This window comes from Pholis gunnellus, assembly GCF_910591455.1.
Source record: "Pholis gunnellus genome assembly, chromosome: 8".
In the NCBI taxonomy this organism is placed as follows: domain Eukaryota; kingdom Metazoa; phylum Chordata; class Actinopteri; order Perciformes; family Pholidae; genus Pholis; species Pholis gunnellus.
The window spans coordinates 6,238,576-6,260,732 of NC_136534.1; the positions used below are offsets into that span (position 1 = coordinate 6,238,576).

Sequence of the window (22,157 nt, forward strand, 5' to 3'; positions counted from 1 at the left end):
AAGGAGGAAGATGTTTGAATGTAGAATATCGTAAATGAATCAGAATGTATCTTCAGCACGTATTTGCTGAGGCAGGATTTGAAATCACACTAATTATAGGTTCCAGTAACCCGTAACTGAAAGTGGATTGATTGCTGGTTGACGGTCTAGGTATGAGGGTTGTGGTGTGACACACAGACAGAGAGAGAAATGTTCTTGGCATGTCGAGGAGAAGCTGGAGGAATGTGGGAGGTTTCTACACCGTAGGACTCAGACAGCATGTGGAAAACGCAGACAGACAGACAGACAGACAGACAGACAGGCAGACAGGCAAAATACTGACACAACATCCAAGCACTGAGCAGCACAGGAAAACAGTAAAGCAACTCCAGACTGCAGCCGCAATAGACTAAAACTGCAGCTACTCAGGATTTAAATATCTTCTTTTAGCATTAATCTGTCTCTAAAAATGCACTGTGTAGGAGGTGTACCTGTATAGCTGCTCACAGTTCTGCTATGGGACATTTGGCATCCCCACAAATGCATTTCCTTTATCAGACCGTACACACTGGTGCAGCGTTAATTGCGCATAAGAGGGCATAGCTTTTATCTTAATTTGTTTTCTCTCAAGTCCAAGCACACACTGTGCAGTACTATTATGGGTAAGAAGCACTAACTCGGATCCTGCTGTGTATGGGATTTGAAAGTGAAGACATCTTATTAGCTTCTGTCCTGCTGTGGGATTCCAAATCAGTTTGTTCTTGAATTTGCTCTTGACATACTTTTTACACCTGCTAGTCGAGCACTCTTCAGAAATGAAACTCTCTTGGGGCCAATTAAATAGTGTTAAATATAGTCCTAACATGTCAGAACTGCAGTTTAATGCGTGCATGAACTTCAAAAGTGAAGATTTTCCATACGTGCATTTAGTCATGTATTGTTTCATGCTACATGGTGAGATATAAATACATTCAAATCTATGTGCTAAATTATACTCACAAGGCAAAGCTATCCAGAGAGAAATTAGACAGACACTTGGCAACAAGAGGATGACTGGAGAACCTAAGCATTGCTTACTGTGAAAGGGAGATGTATCAACGAACTGCAATCCATTAGCGAAATGTGTTTTAATGTTTTAATTTTGCTAAGTATTCTCTGTGCGAGTGGAGTTTGTTAAAGTGTCTCACCGCACTGCTGTAGGTATATTTGAAAGAATCTTTCATTTTCTCCTAATTACACCGAGTGGGATCTTGCCATGCAGATATGCAGGGTTGGTTTTGAGATATCTGAGCTTTCTGCCTTCACCCACAGCCAATGGAATAGTATTTAGATTCACCTCCATTGTACTGTATTGTAATTTTTATTTCATTTCCATTTTCTAAAATAATGATTTTTTTTTGGAAAATATTCTCCGATGAAATCTTTTGGCAGTGAACACTGTGTACTAGTCTGAGTAACAGGACATTGTTTGTATAAAGAGACATTTAGAAGTTCATTTGGACATGGGGGGGGAGGACAAAGATCCTATTAATGTATACAAATTATGATCAACTTTCACGTCTTCCATCATGGGGAGAATAAAGGAATCAATTCCATATTCCGTGCTATAATAAATAGGTTGGTCTCACGCTAACACTCACTCGTACAAGCAATATAATCTCTCTTAAACTTATCAGCACTTATGCTTTTCCCTCCTAATCACAACTCCCATCTATACATAACGTATACACTGAACACATGTACTGTACTCCTGCAGCTGATATCTTAAAATCTCTGCAAATGAATCTGAACCTGTCTGCATGGCTACATACAAATATGTTTTTTTTAACTGTGTGATTTAAGTGAACTGTTACTTGAATCTCATGTTGATTGCGTGCTGCACTGTTTCCATGTCCATCTTATCTGCTACTTAAGTGTGAGGAGGCTGCATGGGTTCCCAAACTGTTAGTAGGAATGCTGCTCTGCTTTAGTATTGGTACGGGTTAATAGGGCAACCGTTATCACGATTAAAGGGTGGAGGACAGTCACCACACTCTGCTTTGCACTACAGGTTCTACGTTCGTGTTAGTAGGAGTCTACGGTTAGAGGCTGCCACACACGCGTTACCTGAGGTCAGTCTCTGAGATACTCCTCTGGTGCGAGTCCTCTTCCTTCTCCACCAAATCCTCCTGATGCTCCTTGTCTGTGTCTACCTCCCCCCCTCCCTGCGATCTCCCCTCTTTACTCGAACTCCTCCCCCTCCCCCCCCCCCCCTCCCCCTCCTCCTCCTCCTCCTCCTCCTCCTCCTCCTCCTCCTCCTCCCACACCCGCCGCCTCCTCCTTTAGCACTTCCCCTAACTGCTCGTCCCCCTCCCGAGACTGGCTCCTTGATCGCAACTGGCTGAAGACGGAGACGGAAGCAAGAGAGCGGCACATGCAAAGCAGAAAGAAAAACCACACAAAGCATGAATATTGTCAACAACGAGAGAAAGAAAGACAAACACAGAGAGACAGCGCAGCCCAGATCAAAAGCAGTCTGATTCAAAGTAACAGAAAACAGAAATGTAGACTTACAGCAAAGCACCATGCAAATGAATTTGTTGTTTTGCTTTGATATGAGACAACACCCGAAGAGATGCAATGTGTTTTATGTTTCAGTGTGTGTTGCCAGATATGGAGAAACTCCCCCCCCCACAGCCTGAACGAGCAGAGTTCAACCATTTGGTTCCAGATTTTCTCTAAAAACGGAGCCAAACCTGAACTCACCACAGAGAGAAAACGACGTGCATTTTCCTCTTTACGTTTAACCGCGTGCAAACTATTTCAGAGCTGAAAACGTCTGGACTTGGCAACATATGTGGGAAGACGTGTTCACAGCTGAGGGGGGATTGGTCCATTCCTGATAACGGCATGATGAGTTTGAGGAGAGAGAGACGAGTTCACCGTCCTACCGGATTTTGCGGTTTCCTTGCGGCCTTTCTGATTGGACAGACATGTAGCTCGTGCTGCTGAACCGAGAGGCACTACTGGTTCTCGACACAGCGGACACGTCGCTTACATCGCTGTCCGACGACTTGGCCGACAGGTTATCTGAGCCCCGTGGATCTCTTCCCGAACGCTGCAGAGAAGCACAACAACAACACAACGTTACGGTGATGTCTTTGAACACAGAGACATCTCTCTGGTGCAGTCACAAGTCCAATTTGAAGTCCATGCTCTTCTCAAATGTTTGTTATTCATACTGTGAGACACTCATTCAACACCAAATGTAAACTTCAAAAAGTTACGAAGGGGTATAAACTTTAAGCGCAAACTTTTTAGCTTTTTAAAGGACAAGCGGTCTTGATCAAGACAAGCTCAGTTGATGAATGTGAATGAAGCAGACTTATTAGTTTAGCTCTCAGAGGAGTGCAGAGAGGGAGAGTCGGGATGATGTTGTCATAGACATTCAGTAAAATGAGTGTTGAATCTGGCAGGTTTCCTCACGGTGAGGGAAGACAGAAGCACGTTCAGATCATTTAGTCCTGAACTTCTCACCAGCAGTGAGTCGTTGAATTATTTCATGTTCTAAATGTGATACTTGAGATGCGTGAGATGCTTGTACTTGTATTTGCTTGTACATCTGATACTTTATACTTCTCTTCCTCTACTTTTCAGAGGTTAATATTGCATTTTTCATTCTACTACATTCATCTGACAAAAACATGTATAACTTATCTCGCAGATAAAGATTATTGTTACTATAAAAGCATTATGATTATCTAAATAAAATATCATTCATCTTTATAGGTTGAATACCAAACAGCAGATTAAACTGTTGGGTGAACACCTCCAAGGTGTTCTGGGTCATTTATTCAGAAGTACTCTATTTATGAATATAAACCTTGTGAGTATAGTACAAGCTAAAATGAAGTCTCAAAACTGCAGATTAAGTCATAATGCAGGACGCCCCCTTGAATTTGCAATTCAAGCACTTGGCAAACAGGTAACCTGGGGTCTCTGGGGCTGCTGGGGGACAGTTGTCCTCTGAAAGTAATCCAGTTGTACCAACATGATTATATAATATAAAGCAGTTATACTTAGCTCTATCCTGACCAAATACAACAAGACAATCCTGCTTACATGTTAATGCATCTGTAATAATCATTTTACTTTTGATAAATTAAGTATAGCTTTGTGATGGTAGCTGTACTATGAGGCTTCCTTGGAAGCTAAACTGGGAATGCCGATTTTGGCATCAGCCTGGTTCAAGTAATAGTGCAGAACAGGATGTGTACATAATAATCCTTTGTGTATTTTCTGTGGATTGTTTACTGTAAGGGAGCCTGAACTGAGTGTCACAGTAAGTGTATCGTATTGTATTTTAAGAGCAAGCGCTCAAGTCTTGTTTAAATAACAGCCAGAGCTTTGTTTTGTCAGTGGCGCTTCTGAGGAGGACGCTGTTCAGCAGGAAAGCAGGCACCTCGTAATTTCATCTGCTTTTTATAGACTCCGAGCAAACACACTGTCTGCTCCCAAATGCTGCCGTTTTCATTCCAAAGACTTACAAGGAGAGCCGGACAGAGAGCCTCGGTCTTGTACGGCTTCGGACCTAGACGGCAGCGAGGACACCAGGCCCGGGCCCGAGCTCTCTAAACATGTTCAGGACCTCTCCAGAGCAGAGCGGTAAACACTTGACTCTGCACACACTCACTGTCACATTCCTCCAATTTACAACAAAAGGCTTAAAGGCTCAGTTCACCCAAATGACGAGGAGAAGACATATTTCCTGGTTGTATCTAGTCCTCCAGACAGTTTGGGTTTTTATGTGCTAAGCTCTGGAGGTATCCACTTGTGTTTGTCTGACTCACTGGTGAATGATATTTCATGTAAAACAGATGTGTCTTCCCAGAAACGTCGTACCAGTTACTCATAAATATCCACGGACCTTTCTGTGAACATGATTTATTATTATCATAACTATGTCCTTCACTTAAAAACATTTCCCGACAGAAACTGATGAAATTCTGGGAATTGTGCTGAGTTACTAAGTCATTGTTTATGGGAAGGTATGTTGATGAGTACTTCAGCCTCAAAATGACCACTTTTATATCAATTACTCACCGTGTGTTACCTTCAATTTTAGAAGAAACCGTTTTCCTCGCACCCCTCCGCAGTGAACGAAGAGCTCATCTTTGATTTTGGCAAAAACGCACGTGTACCGGGCATACGACTGGATAAATGAGACTGGGATTTTACTGCATGAGTTTGCACACAGATGTTTTGAAGTAGTTGTGCTGTTGTTAAACGCAGCCTCCATTTACTTCAATTCATCAAGGATTTACTACGCTGTCGTCCGTCTTCAGATTCTCCCCCACCGTGGAGGCATGCGAGAAAAACAACCTTTTCTTCAAGAATTCAAGGTAACAAGTGGTGAGTGATTGAAAAGGTCCTTTTAAGGTGGTGTATTCCTAAATCAGAGATACATATATATTTAGATCTTTTGTGATGTGGGTGAACTGACCCTTTAAAAAAAACGGTTGAAACTAACTCAGTGCTCTCCAACCTTTGAACCGTATACCTGTTTCGGTATGTTCGTGTGACTTGGTCTGTGTGTGCACGTACACCAAGCAAACATGATATGTGCATGTGTACATGCTCGACCGCTTGCAAAGTGCGCCCACATGGCCAACACTTCTTTACTTGAAGCCCATCTCGACGCGCTCTTACCTTGTGGTAGTCCTGCTCCAGTCTGGAGTCGGAGCCTGCTCCCTGCTTGTACTTGTTCATCTTCAGCTTCATCTGCCTGGTCCTCTCCTCCATGTCCATACCTAAGCAGCACAGAGACAGGGGGGGCGGTCAGATGCGGGGGCCGACGCCGTGAGGGAGGCCTGATGGAGGGACGTACTGTTATGGTGAGAGACAAGCTTCTGCCGAGCTATGAGCCATGAGCTATGACGAGGACAGATCTAATGGGATCAAGCGGAATGGTCGGCTGTTTTAACACAAACAGAAAATACTGACTTGTAAACTTAAGCTGCATAACGTGTCCAACAGCTGCATTTGTAACCAATTGTCACAATTCCAGGCTAATCATCGACTAAAATGTTCTTTTTAATTGACTGAATGATAATCAAATAGCACAATTTATAGATTCCTGCTTTATAGTATAGAAGCTTTGGACACTGATATCGCAGTGGATCAAATGTTCGACTTCCGACAAAGCTCCCCATGTTGGGACACACTTTACATGAGATTCTAGATGAATGCCAACACATCCCTCTCAGCACAAACTGAAAGGCTTGCGAAAAATCTTTTTTTATTCTCATTTCGGTGCTTTGTACAATCATCACATTATCATGTTTGCCCATCTCATCTCCTCCTAAATTCAATTTTAGCACTGTGCTTTGTTTCGTGTCGCTGCAAGCGCAATTTGCATCGAACAGACATCAAGCCATAATCAATACAGAAGCTTAACCTTGTTCTGCAGGAGGTAATAATGCCACTGCATCAGAACTGTGCCCATTTTATGTAACTGAAAAGACAATAAACCCCCCGAAATGAAAAGCTCACAACAAATACGTTCTGCTGAATCGGCTACGTGTCGCCACTTTCCTGCTGTGCCTGCATCTCCACTCTCTCCACTTGCTCTCTGCCTCTACTTTTGCGTCATATGATGGCAATGATAAAGTGAAGATGAATGTAGAAGTGCCATGCGCACATACAGTAGGCCTATAGCATGCACGTACATACACGCACGCACACGGACAAAAGGAAGGCGACACAAGCTGAGAGCAAATGAGTGAAGTGAATGGAGTTCATTCTCCGTCTCTCGCTCGTTAATTGATTAATGTCAATAAACTGCTTCTGTGACATCTCAGGGCGCCTCAGGCGCGTCCATGTCTTTGGTTTTCTCTGAATGACAAGAGAAGGGTAATTTCATCTAAAGGACATTCATAAAAAGTGCTTGTTATGTCACACAGTTTCAGCGATTCTTTTGCAACATCTGCGAATTTAAAAACTTGTTTTCAGGTATTGCAGTTCTGCTGCTCTTTAAGCAGCCGGTTAGCTGAGCCTAGCACAACACAAAAAACACAGCTCGCCTGATTCTGTCAAAAGTCAGTCATTGTTTCATTTCAAAGCAAATGTGCTGAAATAAAGCCAGACAGTTAGAAACATATCCCTGCATAAATTCCTTTCGAACTGCTTTTGGTCTACTGAATACAAACTAAACGGGCTATGAAATCAATTTAGGGGAATGTTGAAAGTGTGTTTCCTCAGAGAGAGTAATCCAAATAAGGAGAATTCTTCTGCCATACAATGACAGCTAGTAGAAAATCAAACGGTGTTCCAATTCCAATCCGGTCCCTACACCCTCTCCCTACCCACGTTCCCTCCACTTGCGCACTTGTGTGGGGGGTCCGCCATATTAAGTTCTATCTCAAACCAATTAGCGGGGAGTGGAAGTGGGTTATAAAAGCCCCCAAGAGTGTCTACATTAATGCTGACACAAGCAGATACCCTAACTGACCACCTGCAACAGTGTTTTGTGATGATCCCATTTTTCAGTATAATAATTTGCACTGTTGTTATATATTGTAGTATACATCATTTACATTTTTGTTATTTATATTCTTCCATGTGTATTGTCATTGTATTGTAGTATAATCCACATATTGTACATACCTATTTCTTATAATTTCACTTTGTTATATATCTCTATCCAAGAATGGGAGCAACTATCACATTACCCAATATCCCCCTGGGCATCAATTAAGTATTTCTGATTCTGATATCTGTTCATAGTTTCCTTGTCCCGAAGCGTGCCGCTGTGTTTGTACCCTACACACCTTAGAGAAGGTGCTTCATTCAGCTGTGAGTGAGACTACAAACCGAGTGGAGGAGTGTAGGGGCCGGAATTGGAATTTGGCCAGTGTCTCATGTCTAGACCTGCAGCAAAGACACCACAGTGGCGTGACCATGATCGCCACACAGCCTATCCACGGCAAAATAAACACGAGTGATGACAAAGAAGCCAGAAGCATCATCTGCAGAACAGTTAAGAGCACAAACGGCACAAGAGAATGAAGGAGAGCAAAGCGGGAAGAGAGATGAGGGAAGGCGGGTGGGGGAGGGCAAGCCAGGAAGAGGTATAGAGTGAATTAAAAGTAGGAGAAGACGAAGAAGAAGAGGAGGCTGAGTCAGAAAAGAAAGGTGAAGAAGAAGAAGAGGAAGAAGAAGAAGAAAAAGAAGAAGAAGAAGAAGAAGAAGAAGGGACAGACCTGAGTTCGTCCAACCTGGTGAGTCCGTGTCTTCTGGGATCACATCACAGAATGGACAGACACAGACAGAGGAGAGGAAGATGGATGTGAGAGGATGCACGAGGGGTAAGGGAGGGGGGGACGGAGGAGAAGAGGGAAGAAGGAGGGAGTGCGACCCGATCACCGTGATCGCCGCGTATGCCCGGTTTGCGGGGTCAGAGTGAGGAGGGAGAGGGAGGGACACGACACGACAACAGTACGACACGACAACGACAAAAACGACAAGAACAGAACACACAGACAAAATCATAGAGTACACACCAAGAACACACAAACTCCACCACGGGCACAGTGAGAAGTCAAAACAGGAGAGGCTGAGGTAGAGGCTAAGAGTTTGGTTATTAGAGATCAGGGGGGTGGGGGGGAGGTTGGGAAGGTGAGGTTCTGCGCTTTAAAAGGAAAAAGAGCTGAAACAGTAAAGAGATGTTAATGCGCCCTAGACCAGATAGAAACTACAAACCTGGGGATAGGCGGGGAGAGGGGGGAGGAAAGGAGGGTAAAAGGAGAAGTGGATGTCACTTGAGTCTGCATGGGGCAACTGTGGGGAGACAGCCTGGAAAAATAACATGAAAGAAAAGAAGAAAAAAGAAAAGAAAAAACACACAAACTGAAAGCACAGAGCAGCGAGCGCACAAAAGAGAGAGAGAGCCGACTACCTCGCGAGGGCTCAGCAAAAAACGTGACGATTGACGACAAAATACAGACGTAACCTGAGTAGAGTGCACACTCACACACTCACACACACACACACAGTCGTCAGCTACAGTATCTGTCTCAAAAAGAGGTTACGTAACAACAAGATCGACGGCTTGCTTTGAGGCATCTCTGTTGCTTCTGATTACATATTTTCCCCCCTCTTTGTATCATTCCTTTTTTTTCTTTCCGCTCCGCCTGCCGCAGAGTCCCTGGAATATATCCGTCTTCTCTTTCTCTATCGTGTTCTCTTTGTGGCGTAAGCAACCACCCGTGGACCCGCGTGACCTCAGATCGTGGGTTTTCGACATCAGGGTCAGTCTGCGGCCCTGTAGCCCCTCCTCAGAGTCAGGCCGTCGCCCCCTCTGGCCACCACTCACATTGCTCCTGTTCTCTCCACCCTTCCTGTCTGATCTCCGTCCAGGAGTCTGAACCTGACAAAACAGACAGTGACAGATGGGAGGGCAAAAGGAGCCCACTGCTGATCAGACTTCATCTTCATACCCCCTTACACAGAATCTTTGCATTTAGCTCAATTAGTGCTCCATTAGGATGAATAATGAAGTGTCGCATGAATTAAAAAAAGACAATGTGAGACATCTGCCTCACCGGCTTTCATCTCTTTGTGGCAGCTAACATCATCTCATTAGAGAGTCAAATGATAATCGAGAGAGCAAGTGATTTTCTTTTTCTCCTTGTTTCAGCGGCATCATGTAGGTCATCGGCATAAGAGAGTGATATAAAACCAGAAGGGGTGAGTGTGGGAAAGGTCTCCTGTGGTCTGTGGGTTTATACTGTATGGCATTAACATCTCATATTCTACCCAGACCCCGGTTACAGACATGCAGCGAGGTAAGCCGTGTGGCAAACAATTACAAATGGTTATTCACAGAGGCAACATGAAACGTATGGTGTGTTTTCACAACGGAGGTATACCTACAGTTCCACAATCGTAAATGCCATTTTGGGTCACGAATGCTGAAAATGAGCTCAGCTGCCATGACACTAAATCATACAAGACACACTGTTGTTCTCTTTTCTCCCAGGCTCAGTGTCTAACGTAAATGTTTCTATGGGAAGAGTCAAAGCAGTCTCAGGGCACCATGCATGTTTAAAAATGTTATCTTAATAAAGTAGTCCTTACTTCCCAGAGAATAGCAACAAAGCACCATGGGACAATAGAAAGTAAAATGGAACTCATGGTCCATATCATTGACACAGATGTGTTTCTTCTTCCAGACTGTGGTAGACTGGGCACATATCATTGCTCCTAATATATACAACACCATCCTAAATGTTTGAGTCCCGACATCCCCAGCCCACTGTTCTTTACTATCAGTTAATACGGATTCTCTTAACAGACAAATGTGGATGTCTTCACTATTAAACTGCACCACCTGCAAAAAGCTTCCTCACATCCTCCCTCGCTCATCATTCAGTCCTCGGCATTGTGTTCTGCTGCAGGTCCAGAGGCAGATTAACTGACTGGTATGGGAAACTTGTGAACAATAGGTGGGGGTGGGGGATGTGATTAAACCCCCCCCCCCCCCCCACACACACACACAGTCGATGTTGAGGAGCCTCGACTGGCCTTGAGAAAGCTGTGAGTGTTAATAAAGTAACGTGAGTGTGGTCACGCTGGAATAGAGCATCGTGCTCAGTCAGCCTTTCCGGGATACATAAAAGTTGAGAAACATATGCAGAGGCACAGACACAGAGAGCACCAGAGGACCAGGGAGTGTAAAGAGAGACAGGTCTGAGAAAGAAGAGACCGACTTATGAGCATTTAAAAACTACACAGAGTAGTATAGTAGAGAGTCAAAGCTTGTGATATCACTTCGTCACACTGTAGCAAAACCAATACAGAAATGCTCACAGCATCAGATGTTGCAGACACACACATGACACTTTCCTTCTGGCTTTGTTTAAACAACATCACCGCTCAACATCAGTTACATCTGAAGCCGTGATCATGTGGGCACTGCATGTCCGCCAGTGACATAACAGGTAAATATAAAGGAGGCTAAAATTCAGAGGGGAGGTTGGAGACGCGTTTCCATGGCAGCACATTAAGCTAATACAGCAAACACAGCACCTCAAGACACCGGCGGAGTCATTACCCCAGCAACACATCTCGCCTTCTCCCCGCAATACATCCATGGATTTGTGTTGCTTTGTTTAGGGTAATGGCATGTGCTGTGCTTTACAATTCAACCCTAAATCCGCTTTTTCAAGCGCTTAGTGATGACGAAGAGCGTGTAGAGAAACATCAGCTCCACGCTGCACTGCAAAACCACACCAAGAGAGGAGAGAGAGGGAGACGGAAGGACGCCATCCAGAGGCTGACCTGGGTAAACTCAGGTTAATCATCTCTTTAAATCCTTCGAAATAAATAGAGAGATTATATATTTGTTTCTTTTTCATCCAGCTCCTACTGTACAATGTCCAGGTCTGACTTTGGAGAGGCAGTATTCCAGCTGATAAAGAGTCCACACAAACTGTTGAAGGACAGCGCGGAGAAAGTCTTCAACGACGGATCACTTTGGCAGAATTTTGCTCAGATTTCGAAGGTGCAAACCTTTACATGAGTCCATGAATAACCAACAACTGATTATCCGTTCTTGCGCTGCAGAAGAATTTCGCTCTGTGAAAATTACTCTTAAGGCAGCTCAATAGCAGTGATCTTAGAGGACGTTTTAGAAAAGCAGTCCCCAATATTCTACTTAAACTCTCGACTCCTATGATCAGTAACTCTTGATTGTTTAAGCTAGAAGCTCCTAAAAACGTTATAAAACAGGGTTCTCCACGCTGAATCAGGCACTTCTCAAAACTTTATTTCCAGCAATTATAACAGGTATGTGGGACAGCATGAGTTACCATTGTTATACAGTTTGGTTGGTTTAAAATGCCTATATGTTTGTTAATGCAACCCCTGGTTCTTATTATTGAAGTGACACGCTCAGTTGACAGAGAATTACACGAGTAAGCAGATTTGGTGCTTCGCTCAGGCCCAAACGTCAGATGACGGATACGTTGCCGGCTGATCGAGTCCTCGCAGTTACGGCACAAACTTACCACAAAGGCCGACTCATTCTGAAAGAAGCGTTTTCACTCCGTCATGACGAGGCGCCGCCTCATCGCCGTGATGCACTAAAATGCACCGTCAGGTGGCAGCATTACCTTTGTGGCGTTTACAGCGAGCGCGCCGTTGGGACTGATTCAGTGAGTGTTTTTACTGTTCATGGACTCATACGGTTGATTGTGCCCGAAATTTTGAATATTCTATCAAAGTGAAACGTGGAGTTTTAAAGTGTCAGAAATCCACACCCAGACCAACCAACCTGCGTCAGTGAGGGAGGAGTGTGGCTGTGTCCCTCCGTCAGACAGAGAGCCATTCAGCCCTCGCTGCTGGTCCTCCCATGTCACTTCTACAGCGAGACACGCACACACATACGGTACAGATTTACACACACACACACACACACACACACACACTGGTTTGCACGCTACAGCCATCTCAGGGACCCTGGATTGACAAGAGAACTTTGAGAGGTATTTAGCAGTGATAACAGAGGCCAAGAGAAAGACCTCTTTGCCACTTCAGCACTGAATTCATGGACAGCTCCTCATCAAACATAATGAACTTTGCTCCATCTGCTGGCCAACAAAGGTAACAGTCCAGGATGGTCTAAACGTAGGAGATTAGACTCTGCAGTACTTCTACGGCAAAGTGAAATGCACAGAATTCCCCCAAACACTACGCTTAATGTGTTGGGATGCAATAATCTATCTTAATTTGTGGCTAAAAAAGGCAAAGAGTTATGTATGACTGAAACTGACAGTCTTAATAAGGAAGCACTGCACTGAGTGTACTGAGTGTGTGTCTATGTGTTCAGTGTTCCATGTCATATTAAAATGATTGGCGATTTCACGATGCAAATACAGTCGAGAGCTCTTTCTCTGTGAGGTGGATTTCTATTACAGTAGACAGCAGATTTGGGCCGTCCTGGAGCCAGACGGGGACAGAGACTAGCAGAGATCACAACGACAGCTCTCTGTACATATTAACATCAGCTGCAGCTACGCACAACTCTTACATTTGATCACTCCAAATCAACTCCATACGAAACTAACCACACTCCGTCTATATAACAGATGGCGTGTGGACAAAGGGAACTTTCGTACGGGCTAATAAGAAAGAAGAGTCACCAAGAGTAGAGCAGTAATGAGAATCACAGATGCGAGCGAATGTCACACATGAAGAACTCGTGTTGACCGAGAAAGTCCACACAGCAAACTCACGCCATCACACTACTCTGGCTACTTGCCTTTCCTCCCATTTACCGGTGGGCCTTGGGGTTTTTCCTCACAGTCTGCTGCTAGTAGAGAGAGACAGATGGAGGCTCGTGAAACGATGGACATCTGAAAGCCCCATACTTGTAAGTCACATTCACATGGCAACTCATTTCTGCACGTGCTCAAACACAGAGGCACAGACATCTACAGATCCACAAGATAATGTGGCTTTTCTTTTTTTTTTACAAACCTTACACTGTTTCCACTGAAACCAGCACTACAGCTATGGCAGTGTTGAGTAATAGCACGGCGCAGTCAAAGGACAGAAGCACGCCACATAAACAGATGGGAAAGTAGGAAGTGGAAACTGTGGGGAACTCCACTTTCTGCCAACAGTCTGGCCGTTCATTCAAGCCTGTGGATGAATGTACTGTACAGATACACGTACTGTACATCACTCTCATCCCAAAACAAGGTCGTAACTGAGCTTGTACTTATAACATATCCATTGTGATTTTAAAAGGAAAAATCATGCAGCATTTCGAGAAAATGGAGAAAAACACATGGATTGGGTTTGAAGGTTGTTTCTGTAGTAGTCAAAAAAACACACACACACACACACACACCTGAGCGACCATTTTGGGGTTTAGACGCCCCGGGCTCCTCCCCTGCTCCCTCTTAGGAGTTGCCACACGTAAACAAATAACATACAAGACAATTAGGTTCGTGCAAGTGTGAGGTATGACTATAGTTTGAAACACAGCAGCGAGACGAAACAATAGCAGGTTTATCAACAGTCCAGCTCTTCTCTGTAACCAGCACAGGGCATTAACAAGATCCAGTCCATAAAACGCCACACACACACACACACAAACACACACACACGACATTTGCATTACATAAGCCGAGTGCCGTACGGCTCTGTGGGAGCTGCAGCACAAGGTCAGATCAATAACTCCCCCCACTGCCCACACACTGCCACTGTCCTGCAAGGTAAGGCAGAGAGAGAGAGAGAGAGAGAGAGAGAGAGAGAGAGAGAGAGAGAAAGAGAGAGAGAGAAAAAGAAACAGAAGCACAAAGAAAGAAAGGAGGGAAAGAGAGAGAGAAGTGAGAAAGGATAAACTGTCTGACAAGGAGAAAAAGTAGAAAGAGAGATTGGGGCGGGAATAAAGAGGAAAAGGCGACACAAAGGAGCGATGGAGAGGTCCAGACAGAGAGAGCTTCAGAGTGATAAAAAAAAAAGATGGCACAGATACAGAGGAAAGGCAGGAGAGAGAGAGAGAGAGTAAATAAGAGCGTGAGGAAGATGGAGAGAGAGAGAGAGAGACAGAGAGAGAGACAGAGAGACAGGCTTGTTGGCCGCTGTACAGAAGACAGGGAAAGCCCTCGTGGACTCTGACAATGATGTAAGAGTTCTGCGAGTGCTTTGACAAGTCCTCCAGAACTGTTGGAGCGCCCCCCCCCCCCCCCCCTTCTATCTTTGACCCAATCATTCCCTTACAATCACTGCAAAGCTGCAAAAGGCTTTGTTTTTCCACTGCGTCTGTTTCAAAGACACGAGTGCAATAATCACCGCTTTCATCGCGGCTCTTCTTAAGGCACACGTCACAAGTCGCTACAACACATAACATTTGTTAAAGGAGTGCTGAGGAACAAGCGTTCCTCAGCGAACAAGCGTACCCAGTTTAGTTGATACAGAATCATTAGCTTTAGTGACGTATCTCAGCAGTCCAAATAGTTTAAATTAATCAATAACTCCAAGACAGACACAAAAATATGTTGAGAGTGTAACTCAAAACACACCACACTGGTACAATCAATGGTAGAATCCAGACAAGCCTACAGGTCAGCACAACACAATGGTACAGGACATCCAAACCGTACGTTAAACACAGCTGCAACAGAGGGAGGGTTCAAGGAGCACCGAGTAGCCTCCAGTAAACCCAGCCGCCCGCCATTGCAGACTGGGTTTGGGCCTTCAGAGTAAGGTGCGCGCTCAACGCGCCCAGCCTGAAAGACTAAACCCGCACATTCAGGTACAGACCTTCACTAGGCTCTGTTCCTTCGTCTCCATCTTCTGAGAGAGAGAAATGGAAAAGGGAACCGAGTGGAAATGTTATGGGTGGCAGGCAAAAGTAAACAGCAATAAACAACAGCAAGGAAAAATCCTCGTGTATAAGATATGACCTATAGCTAATGCTCAAAGTTTCCACCAGCAAAGAAACATCTTACAGTCAAAAATGAAGCTTGAAAGTCAGCAACCGCTGCTTCCCAGCCCCAATCAGTTGGGCCACCAAATAAAAACGATATCATCATGAGGCTCATGGTGTCTTCACGTCTCTTCACAGACCCTGTAATACAAATAGAAAACAACCAAGGTGACTTACTTCTCTCTTTCCCCGTGGGTGGAAGCTGTGGGAGTTGTCGTCCTCGTCTATTGGACATGGGGGTACTGGTGGGACTGGTCTGGACCGATCCACTACGAGGATGCGCCCTACATGACAAAAAGTGGCGGACAACGGGGTGGGACACAAATTAGGACAAGATCTGATGGTGGATGCAGGGCCTGGCCATGTCACACCCACATCACAGTGTGAAAAAAGTAATTGCGTTTTCCAAAAAAATGGAAAGTTTGATTTCAGGAGGTAAAGCTTAACATAAAAAAGTAGAGCTCTCTACTATGACACCAGTTTGATAATTTATCATATAGGTTGGATCACATCTTTACTTATTTTGATGTCACTGTCAGGCTCAATTGGAGATAATCAGTGACAGAGATCATTGTATTTGTTTTATGATTTAAAGCTGAATTTAATGTTGAATTTAAAAAATCAAATAACATTTTTTGAACGAGACAGAACTAATAGTGGTTACATAGCTCCATGTAAAGAGTTATTTATAGCAAAAATGTATAGCATTTAGTAACTTTGTAAAGATCTAAAACCAATGCACACAGCAATGAAGTTTGGCACATGGCATGGGAGTGGAGGGACACATCAACTGTAGGGAACTGAGCTGCAATAAAAAAAGATGCCAGGTGTGAACCGCATGTGCAGCCGACTCATCACGCTGCAAGGAGAGAAGAGTTCAATGCAGGAACGGCAGACCAGTGCGACCATGCGTTCAGACTGTCCCCAAAAGGCTTCAACTCAAAACAAAAGAAGAAAGGAAACAGAAATGCCATCACAGGATAAACGGCATCAGTTGATGTTAGTAATGGAATCAAAGTCGGCCCATCACTGCTATACTCACGCAAGCGTATGAGCAGTGTGTTCCAAATTAAAACGCCAGCACGCCCCCTACGGTGTCGGGGGTGTCGTGCCTGGAACATGGGTAAAGAAAATACAGCACCGGTGCTTTTGGGGACAAAACAGAAAGTGGCTAGGTGGGAGGTAGTCGTGAGGGGGAGGTGGGTGGGGTGAAGTGAGGTGAGGCGGGGAAGCAGGGTATTGGGAGGGTGGGAGTTAGGTGGTGGTGATGTGTTGTTGTTTTTTTTTTTGTTCTGGTTCATTCTGTGAGTTAGTCAGGCTCGGGGTGGGTGGGACGGAGTCTGTACTGGTTTGAGTTCTACAAAGGTTCTAGTGATGCAAACATTTAGCAGAGGTAGAGCTGCTCTGGGGGCAGAAATAATCCTATTGGTTGATTTAGAAGAACCAGGGATTTTCACAAAGGAGCTGATCTATATTTAGTAGCTAGACCTGTAGCTTAGCAAGAAAAAACATGAGAATATTAAAAACAATTACTCCTTCTTTTGATTAATGACAAGCAAATCATGAAGTCAGTGGGCTAACATTACCTAGCTTACCTAAATAGCCTAATATAAAGCTATTTGGGTAAGCTAGGTAGCTAGGCTGGTAGCTAGGCTAACTAACCTCTATAAGACCTCTGTATGTCTATATGGCATATTCCCAGTTAGCAGCATAATAGTAAACGTAATGAATTCTCTGGGCTTTGGTCTAATAATGTTACTGTGATTTTCTTTTGGTCTACGTATTGATGTTTTAAGCTAATGTTTAAATTATCTCTCCCTCCAGAGTAGCTATGCCTCAGGGAAATGATTGTACAGCTAAAACTCCAGTTTGCTTCTGTGCTAAGATGGTTAGCGTCTCTGATCTGGGTCACACCTCGTCAAGGCAGGTGAGGGGGGGGCGGACCTCCCAGATGGCAGAGACGGCATGGACCTCATGAGCGAAGAGTCGTGGGGGCGTTCAGTGGAGCGCGAGCGGGACGTGGGGCGCTCTATAGTGGGCCGCTGGTCTGCAGAGCGGGACCTGCTGTGATACTCGTGTCTATCCATGGCTCCGTGGTTCCTACAGAGGTTATTGAGAGATAGGCAGGCACTCAGTGGGGCCCCAGCAGGGCAGGGACAGTATGCTTGGCAGGGTGGACAGTATGGAGGGCAAAGAAATTTGCAGCACCCTCAAAATTCATCCAAAATGCATGTTTCAGTAACCTACCAGTTTTTTTGTTGTTGCACGTTTTACTACGAATCACATACTAGACTTTACATTGCTAAACATTTTCCATATCATACAGTCCAATTTCAACTTTTCTTCCTTTTGTATGGGAATCAACTTGCCACTCAAAAGTATTGCAATCCGAATGAACATTGTGTATGCTTTAGTTATGGTTACATTTCACTACACTTGCACTGCAATGTGGGTGCAAATCTATCTGCATTTGACATGGTATTCACTGTCAATGACTACCAAACAATGAATGTATCTTAATACTGCATGTTAAGTCGGAATCGCACATTCAAAAAACTACTCTACAGCCTGCTTTGGAAACAGCTCTGCTGTTATGTCAAGGATATGTGATTTATTTGCAGTACATTTTCTTAAACAAGCAAAAATTCAGGTATGGTCATTTAGAGTGACAACATGAAATTATTCAACAACTCTCGGAGAGTAAAATGTCAAAAGGGCTAGGTGCACCCTGTGTGGCCTATAGGTCCTGTAGTGAATTTAAGAGTGAGGTCCTCAGGTTGGTGGCAGGGACCATGTGCTGTCTATAGGTGGTGAGTGACTGTTCATTTACGGTCTGTTTGAGGTAGAGTGAGATGTGAGGGAAAAGTGAAGTGCATCTTTACATTGCTTTTGGCTTGTCATATCTGTTATCTCCTGAAAAATGCACATCCATGGAAAGTATTTTTGGCACAGTGAGGATGAAGGCAAAATCTTGTTGGTCTGAAGAGCTGGAGGAAAGAAGCAGGTGAGGTTTCTCAACCAGGAAACTAAATCATAAATAGTGTACATGGATATTATTTCACTTTGCAGAGAGGAAATAGCAAGATAAAATCATTTTCATTTGATTTCATCAAAAAAGTGAAGGAAATATTCAACTTTGGACATGAATTCAGAGACGTTAAGAGCATGCACACTGTTGGTGAAACTGTAAAAGTTATATTGGTGAATCTTAAGTATTTCAACAGTTGCATTTCAACAGTTTTTATGATTAATAAAACAAACAGTATTTAACTAAACCATTTCACCATTCTTATCCTAAAGCACAGGAGACATGTTGGTGTCCTAAAGATACAAATAGCTGGGAGCTGCTGGTAAAAAGGCTAATAGACACCAAAAGATTTCTTTCTAAATTGTAACTTTGTTAAATTCTTCTGGGAATATGGAAGATTTTCTTTCCCTTTGGAGTCATTTGAATCATTTGAATTTGAATTAAAAAGTAAATCTTGTCAGAGCCTTGTAGTGTCTACAGCCTTTTGCAGGATGAAAAATTGTCCAGTAGAGGAGATGTCCTTTTTGTCTCCAATAGCAAAACAAAGGCCCATCAGTCAGCGACCTTAAGTAGCCTTTAACATTCTTCATCTGCAGTCATTCACAGTAATGGTCAACATAATCATTAGTGGATTCACATCGTGAGGTTGTTATGGCCAAGGATTTATGGGTAATGTGAAGGTTATGTCTGTTGCAAATCAAACTTCTCATTAGGTGTAATTTGATGGATGTCGCCACAACAGACTGCACTTTGGAATAGCACCGCTCACTACGTTCTCTCTGGATTCAAACCGAGTCCAAAATATTAGTTTCTGTACTTGGAAAAGCTGCTTTTTTTTTTTATGCGTACACGCTGCAGGCTTTGTCCCACTCAAGGTAGACCCTGGGGCGATGCACTTAAACAGAACCATAAAACACATTTTCTCATGTTCTGAGGGGAAATCACCTAAACTAAGACACTTGCCAAAAGGCTTAGACTCTACTAATGCTCTCCGCTGCTCATCTTTGTCTCCTCTTCCATTTGCCTTCTGTTTCTTTGCTCTGTCCTCATTTCTTTTCAGTTCCTAGTGTTGCTTTTACTCTGCCAGGGTGCAGACAGAAACAAACTGTATCTGTATGAAGAGAGGAGGGAAATCTATTCTACTCCTCTGTGGATAAGACCGAGATTCTGGCTACTTTCCTTTCTCTGTCCGCTCAGACAAAAAGAAAGGGAGAGAGAGAAGAAGACGGAGGGCTCTCGTTAATGGCTATCTGGGCTATAGGCTGAGCCTGAAGTCGAGCCAAGCCGGGCCTCAGGGAAACTTTGTGACACTTTAATAAAGTCAGTCAGGCTCTCGGGCTGGGTTCTGAGGACTCATCACTTTTTTTCCTCTTGGAGCGCAGAGAAATGGCACAAACGTCACGTTATTCCTGACTGAAAGCCAGACGGCAGCAGGCGAAAGATTGAAGACAGAGAAAAGTAGAGTCATTGACAGCGTTTCTCTGTAGGGGGAGGGGGGAGGGGGGAGGGGGTCTTTCTTTTTATTGGCGCATCAGGATGCTGGCGTGGGTCCTGGGGGTGGATGGATGGGTGTCAGCAGGCCTTTCTATGGCTGCTTGGAACGGCCTGGCCGCCCATGATGGCCAGACACTAGAAGCCAAAGGGCAAAACACGGAATTTACAAAACTACTGTGCAGCCCAGAGCAATGCATCAGAGATGCCATTGTACAGGTGAGCGATACGCAGCTGCCAATAGCATGTAAAAATGAAGGACAACAGTAATATTGACACACACCACTGAGCAACATATTGCTGTTGGCATAATGTACATGGGTACATAAACAAGGACATCAACGAATAGACAGTAAGGTGGCTGGCCAGCAATTAACCCAACAACCAGGAGACATAGAGCCGGCGTCAGCAACACAAATAGCTCTGAGGCCTCGACATACAGAGGCAGTTGTGTATTACCGTTTCACATCTACGCAACTTCAGAGCTGTGATGACGCTTTTAGCAAAAACCGATATCGAGACAGGGATATCATTTTCTGCCATCACATGTACGACCACGGATAAATCAAAGACGGACGAGGGACAACTTGAGGGGACCACAAGATGGCGGATGCACGGATGCAGCGGCAGTGCATGTCAATACCTCTCGTAGTCATAGTCGGAGGAGTAGGCGCCCTCAGAATAGGCGCGGGCCATCCTAGTGGAACGCAGTAACCTGACTGCTTCCTCTCGGCAGATTGGGTACACGCGATGGTTGCGGCTGGCGGGAAAATATCAACAGCTGGTCAGCATTTAATTTCTTTCTCCGTCAAAAGGGGAAGCAACATGAAAAACAAAATAAACTGCAAGGGAAGACAACTTGGAGTACACCATTTCTTTTCCATTGCATACTGTTCTCTGCCTGAAAACATGCCTATAGTACAGATCCACAGTGATTACATATAAGCTGAATTCTAACACTACTATCCTATGAACGTTTGAGGGAGAAACCACCTCTGCTGGACAAAACTTCACAACCAACGAACACTTATCCATGTTCAGTATTGCCGTAGTCACTCTTTGGTGGTCATCACACTTGCTCACATGGCAAAATGTTTGGAGCAAAACGAGAGGAATGTTTGCATGAGAATGACTGAGGTGATGAAAAGAGAGAATAAGCAATGCTGATACCGGATGGATGAAGTGTACGGCCACTCATTTCCTCAATGTACTGTACGACACACACACACAGAATGTATACATTTGGTCTTTTGCAGAAGAAATATATACTTAACACAACGCTGATGTCACTGACAATGGCCAGATAACATGAAGCATCCACTTCAGTGCATCCCCAAAAAAAACACGTTGTGCATTGACTACAGTGATTGAAGACATGCCATCGTGTCAGTGCCATGTGTTCAACGCTCAAATGAAAGACTTCCTCAAAGAAAAGAAAGGGGTTGCGGGTTGGAGTTGAGATGGGGCTTCATGCATGCTCAGGTAAAAGTCTACCTGGGGTCTTTTTGAGGATCATCAATAGGCTGAGTATGTCTGGTTCGAGGTAGGGTGAGAAAATGGCTGCGACCACATGGAGGGAGGAGAGAAGACAGAGATGGATCTGAGATGGCGCCGAGGAAGACGCGGAGGAGGAGGAGGAGGAGGAGGAGGAGGAGGAAAGGAGAGACACAGAATCATAGGCAGACAGATGGAGGTGTGAGGAAACGGAGGGAGAGAGATTTCTCAAAGAAATAACGACGTAAAGAGAGTGAGAAAGCTCAGAGGAAAGGTTGATGTGACGGTTTCAAAGAGGGGGGGGGAATAGGCGAGGAAGATGAGAGGTGCTGAGAAGATGTCTTCCTCAGCTTTACCACATCGACGGATGAAAGCGGTACACCGAGCACACCGGCAGCATTCACAGAGGGAGGAGCGGAGAAGCAAAGTCCAAGCACCTAAACCTGCTTGGTGTCACTTCTACTGCATGATTAAAACAACTTAAGACCATGCACATTACATACGAGTTCTTCTTTTACAGGCACAACATTTCAAAAAGTAGGAAAACACATGGGAGACATTTGCAAAAACAAGATTTGTTCTGGTACATTTCCAAATTCTCTGTGACTCATTTCCTGTGTCATTTTAAACTGTTTATAATAAATAACCGGCCACTGTTAATTAAAGCAGCTGAAATACACTCGAGTG

The 22,157-nt window shown here is 44.3% G+C and overlaps 1 protein-coding gene across 3 annotated transcripts in view; it reads right to left on the reverse strand.

Annotated features, from left to right (window-relative positions):
• rims2a (regulating synaptic membrane exocytosis 2a) overlaps positions 1-22,157 on the reverse strand; it is a gene marked incomplete at both ends in the record, with an annotated part of 124,855 nt that overhangs the window by 21,413 nt on the left and 81,285 nt on the right. The window contains 6 exons of one of the 3 annotated variants that reach the window (XM_079164692.1): positions 2,910-3,076; positions 5,668-5,768; positions 8,220-8,252; positions 15,635-15,741; positions 17,372-17,557; positions 20,620-20,736. In XM_079164692.1, the coding sequence (XP_079020818.1) occupies positions 2,910-3,076; positions 5,668-5,768; positions 8,220-8,252; positions 15,635-15,741; positions 17,372-17,557; positions 20,620-20,736 (711 nt within the window). The remainder of the gene's footprint in view (positions 1-2,909; positions 3,077-5,667; positions 5,769-8,219; positions 8,253-15,634; positions 15,742-17,371; positions 17,558-20,619; positions 20,737-22,157) is intronic. The other 2 variants (XM_079164693.1, XM_079164694.1) reach the window with 2 other exon arrangements.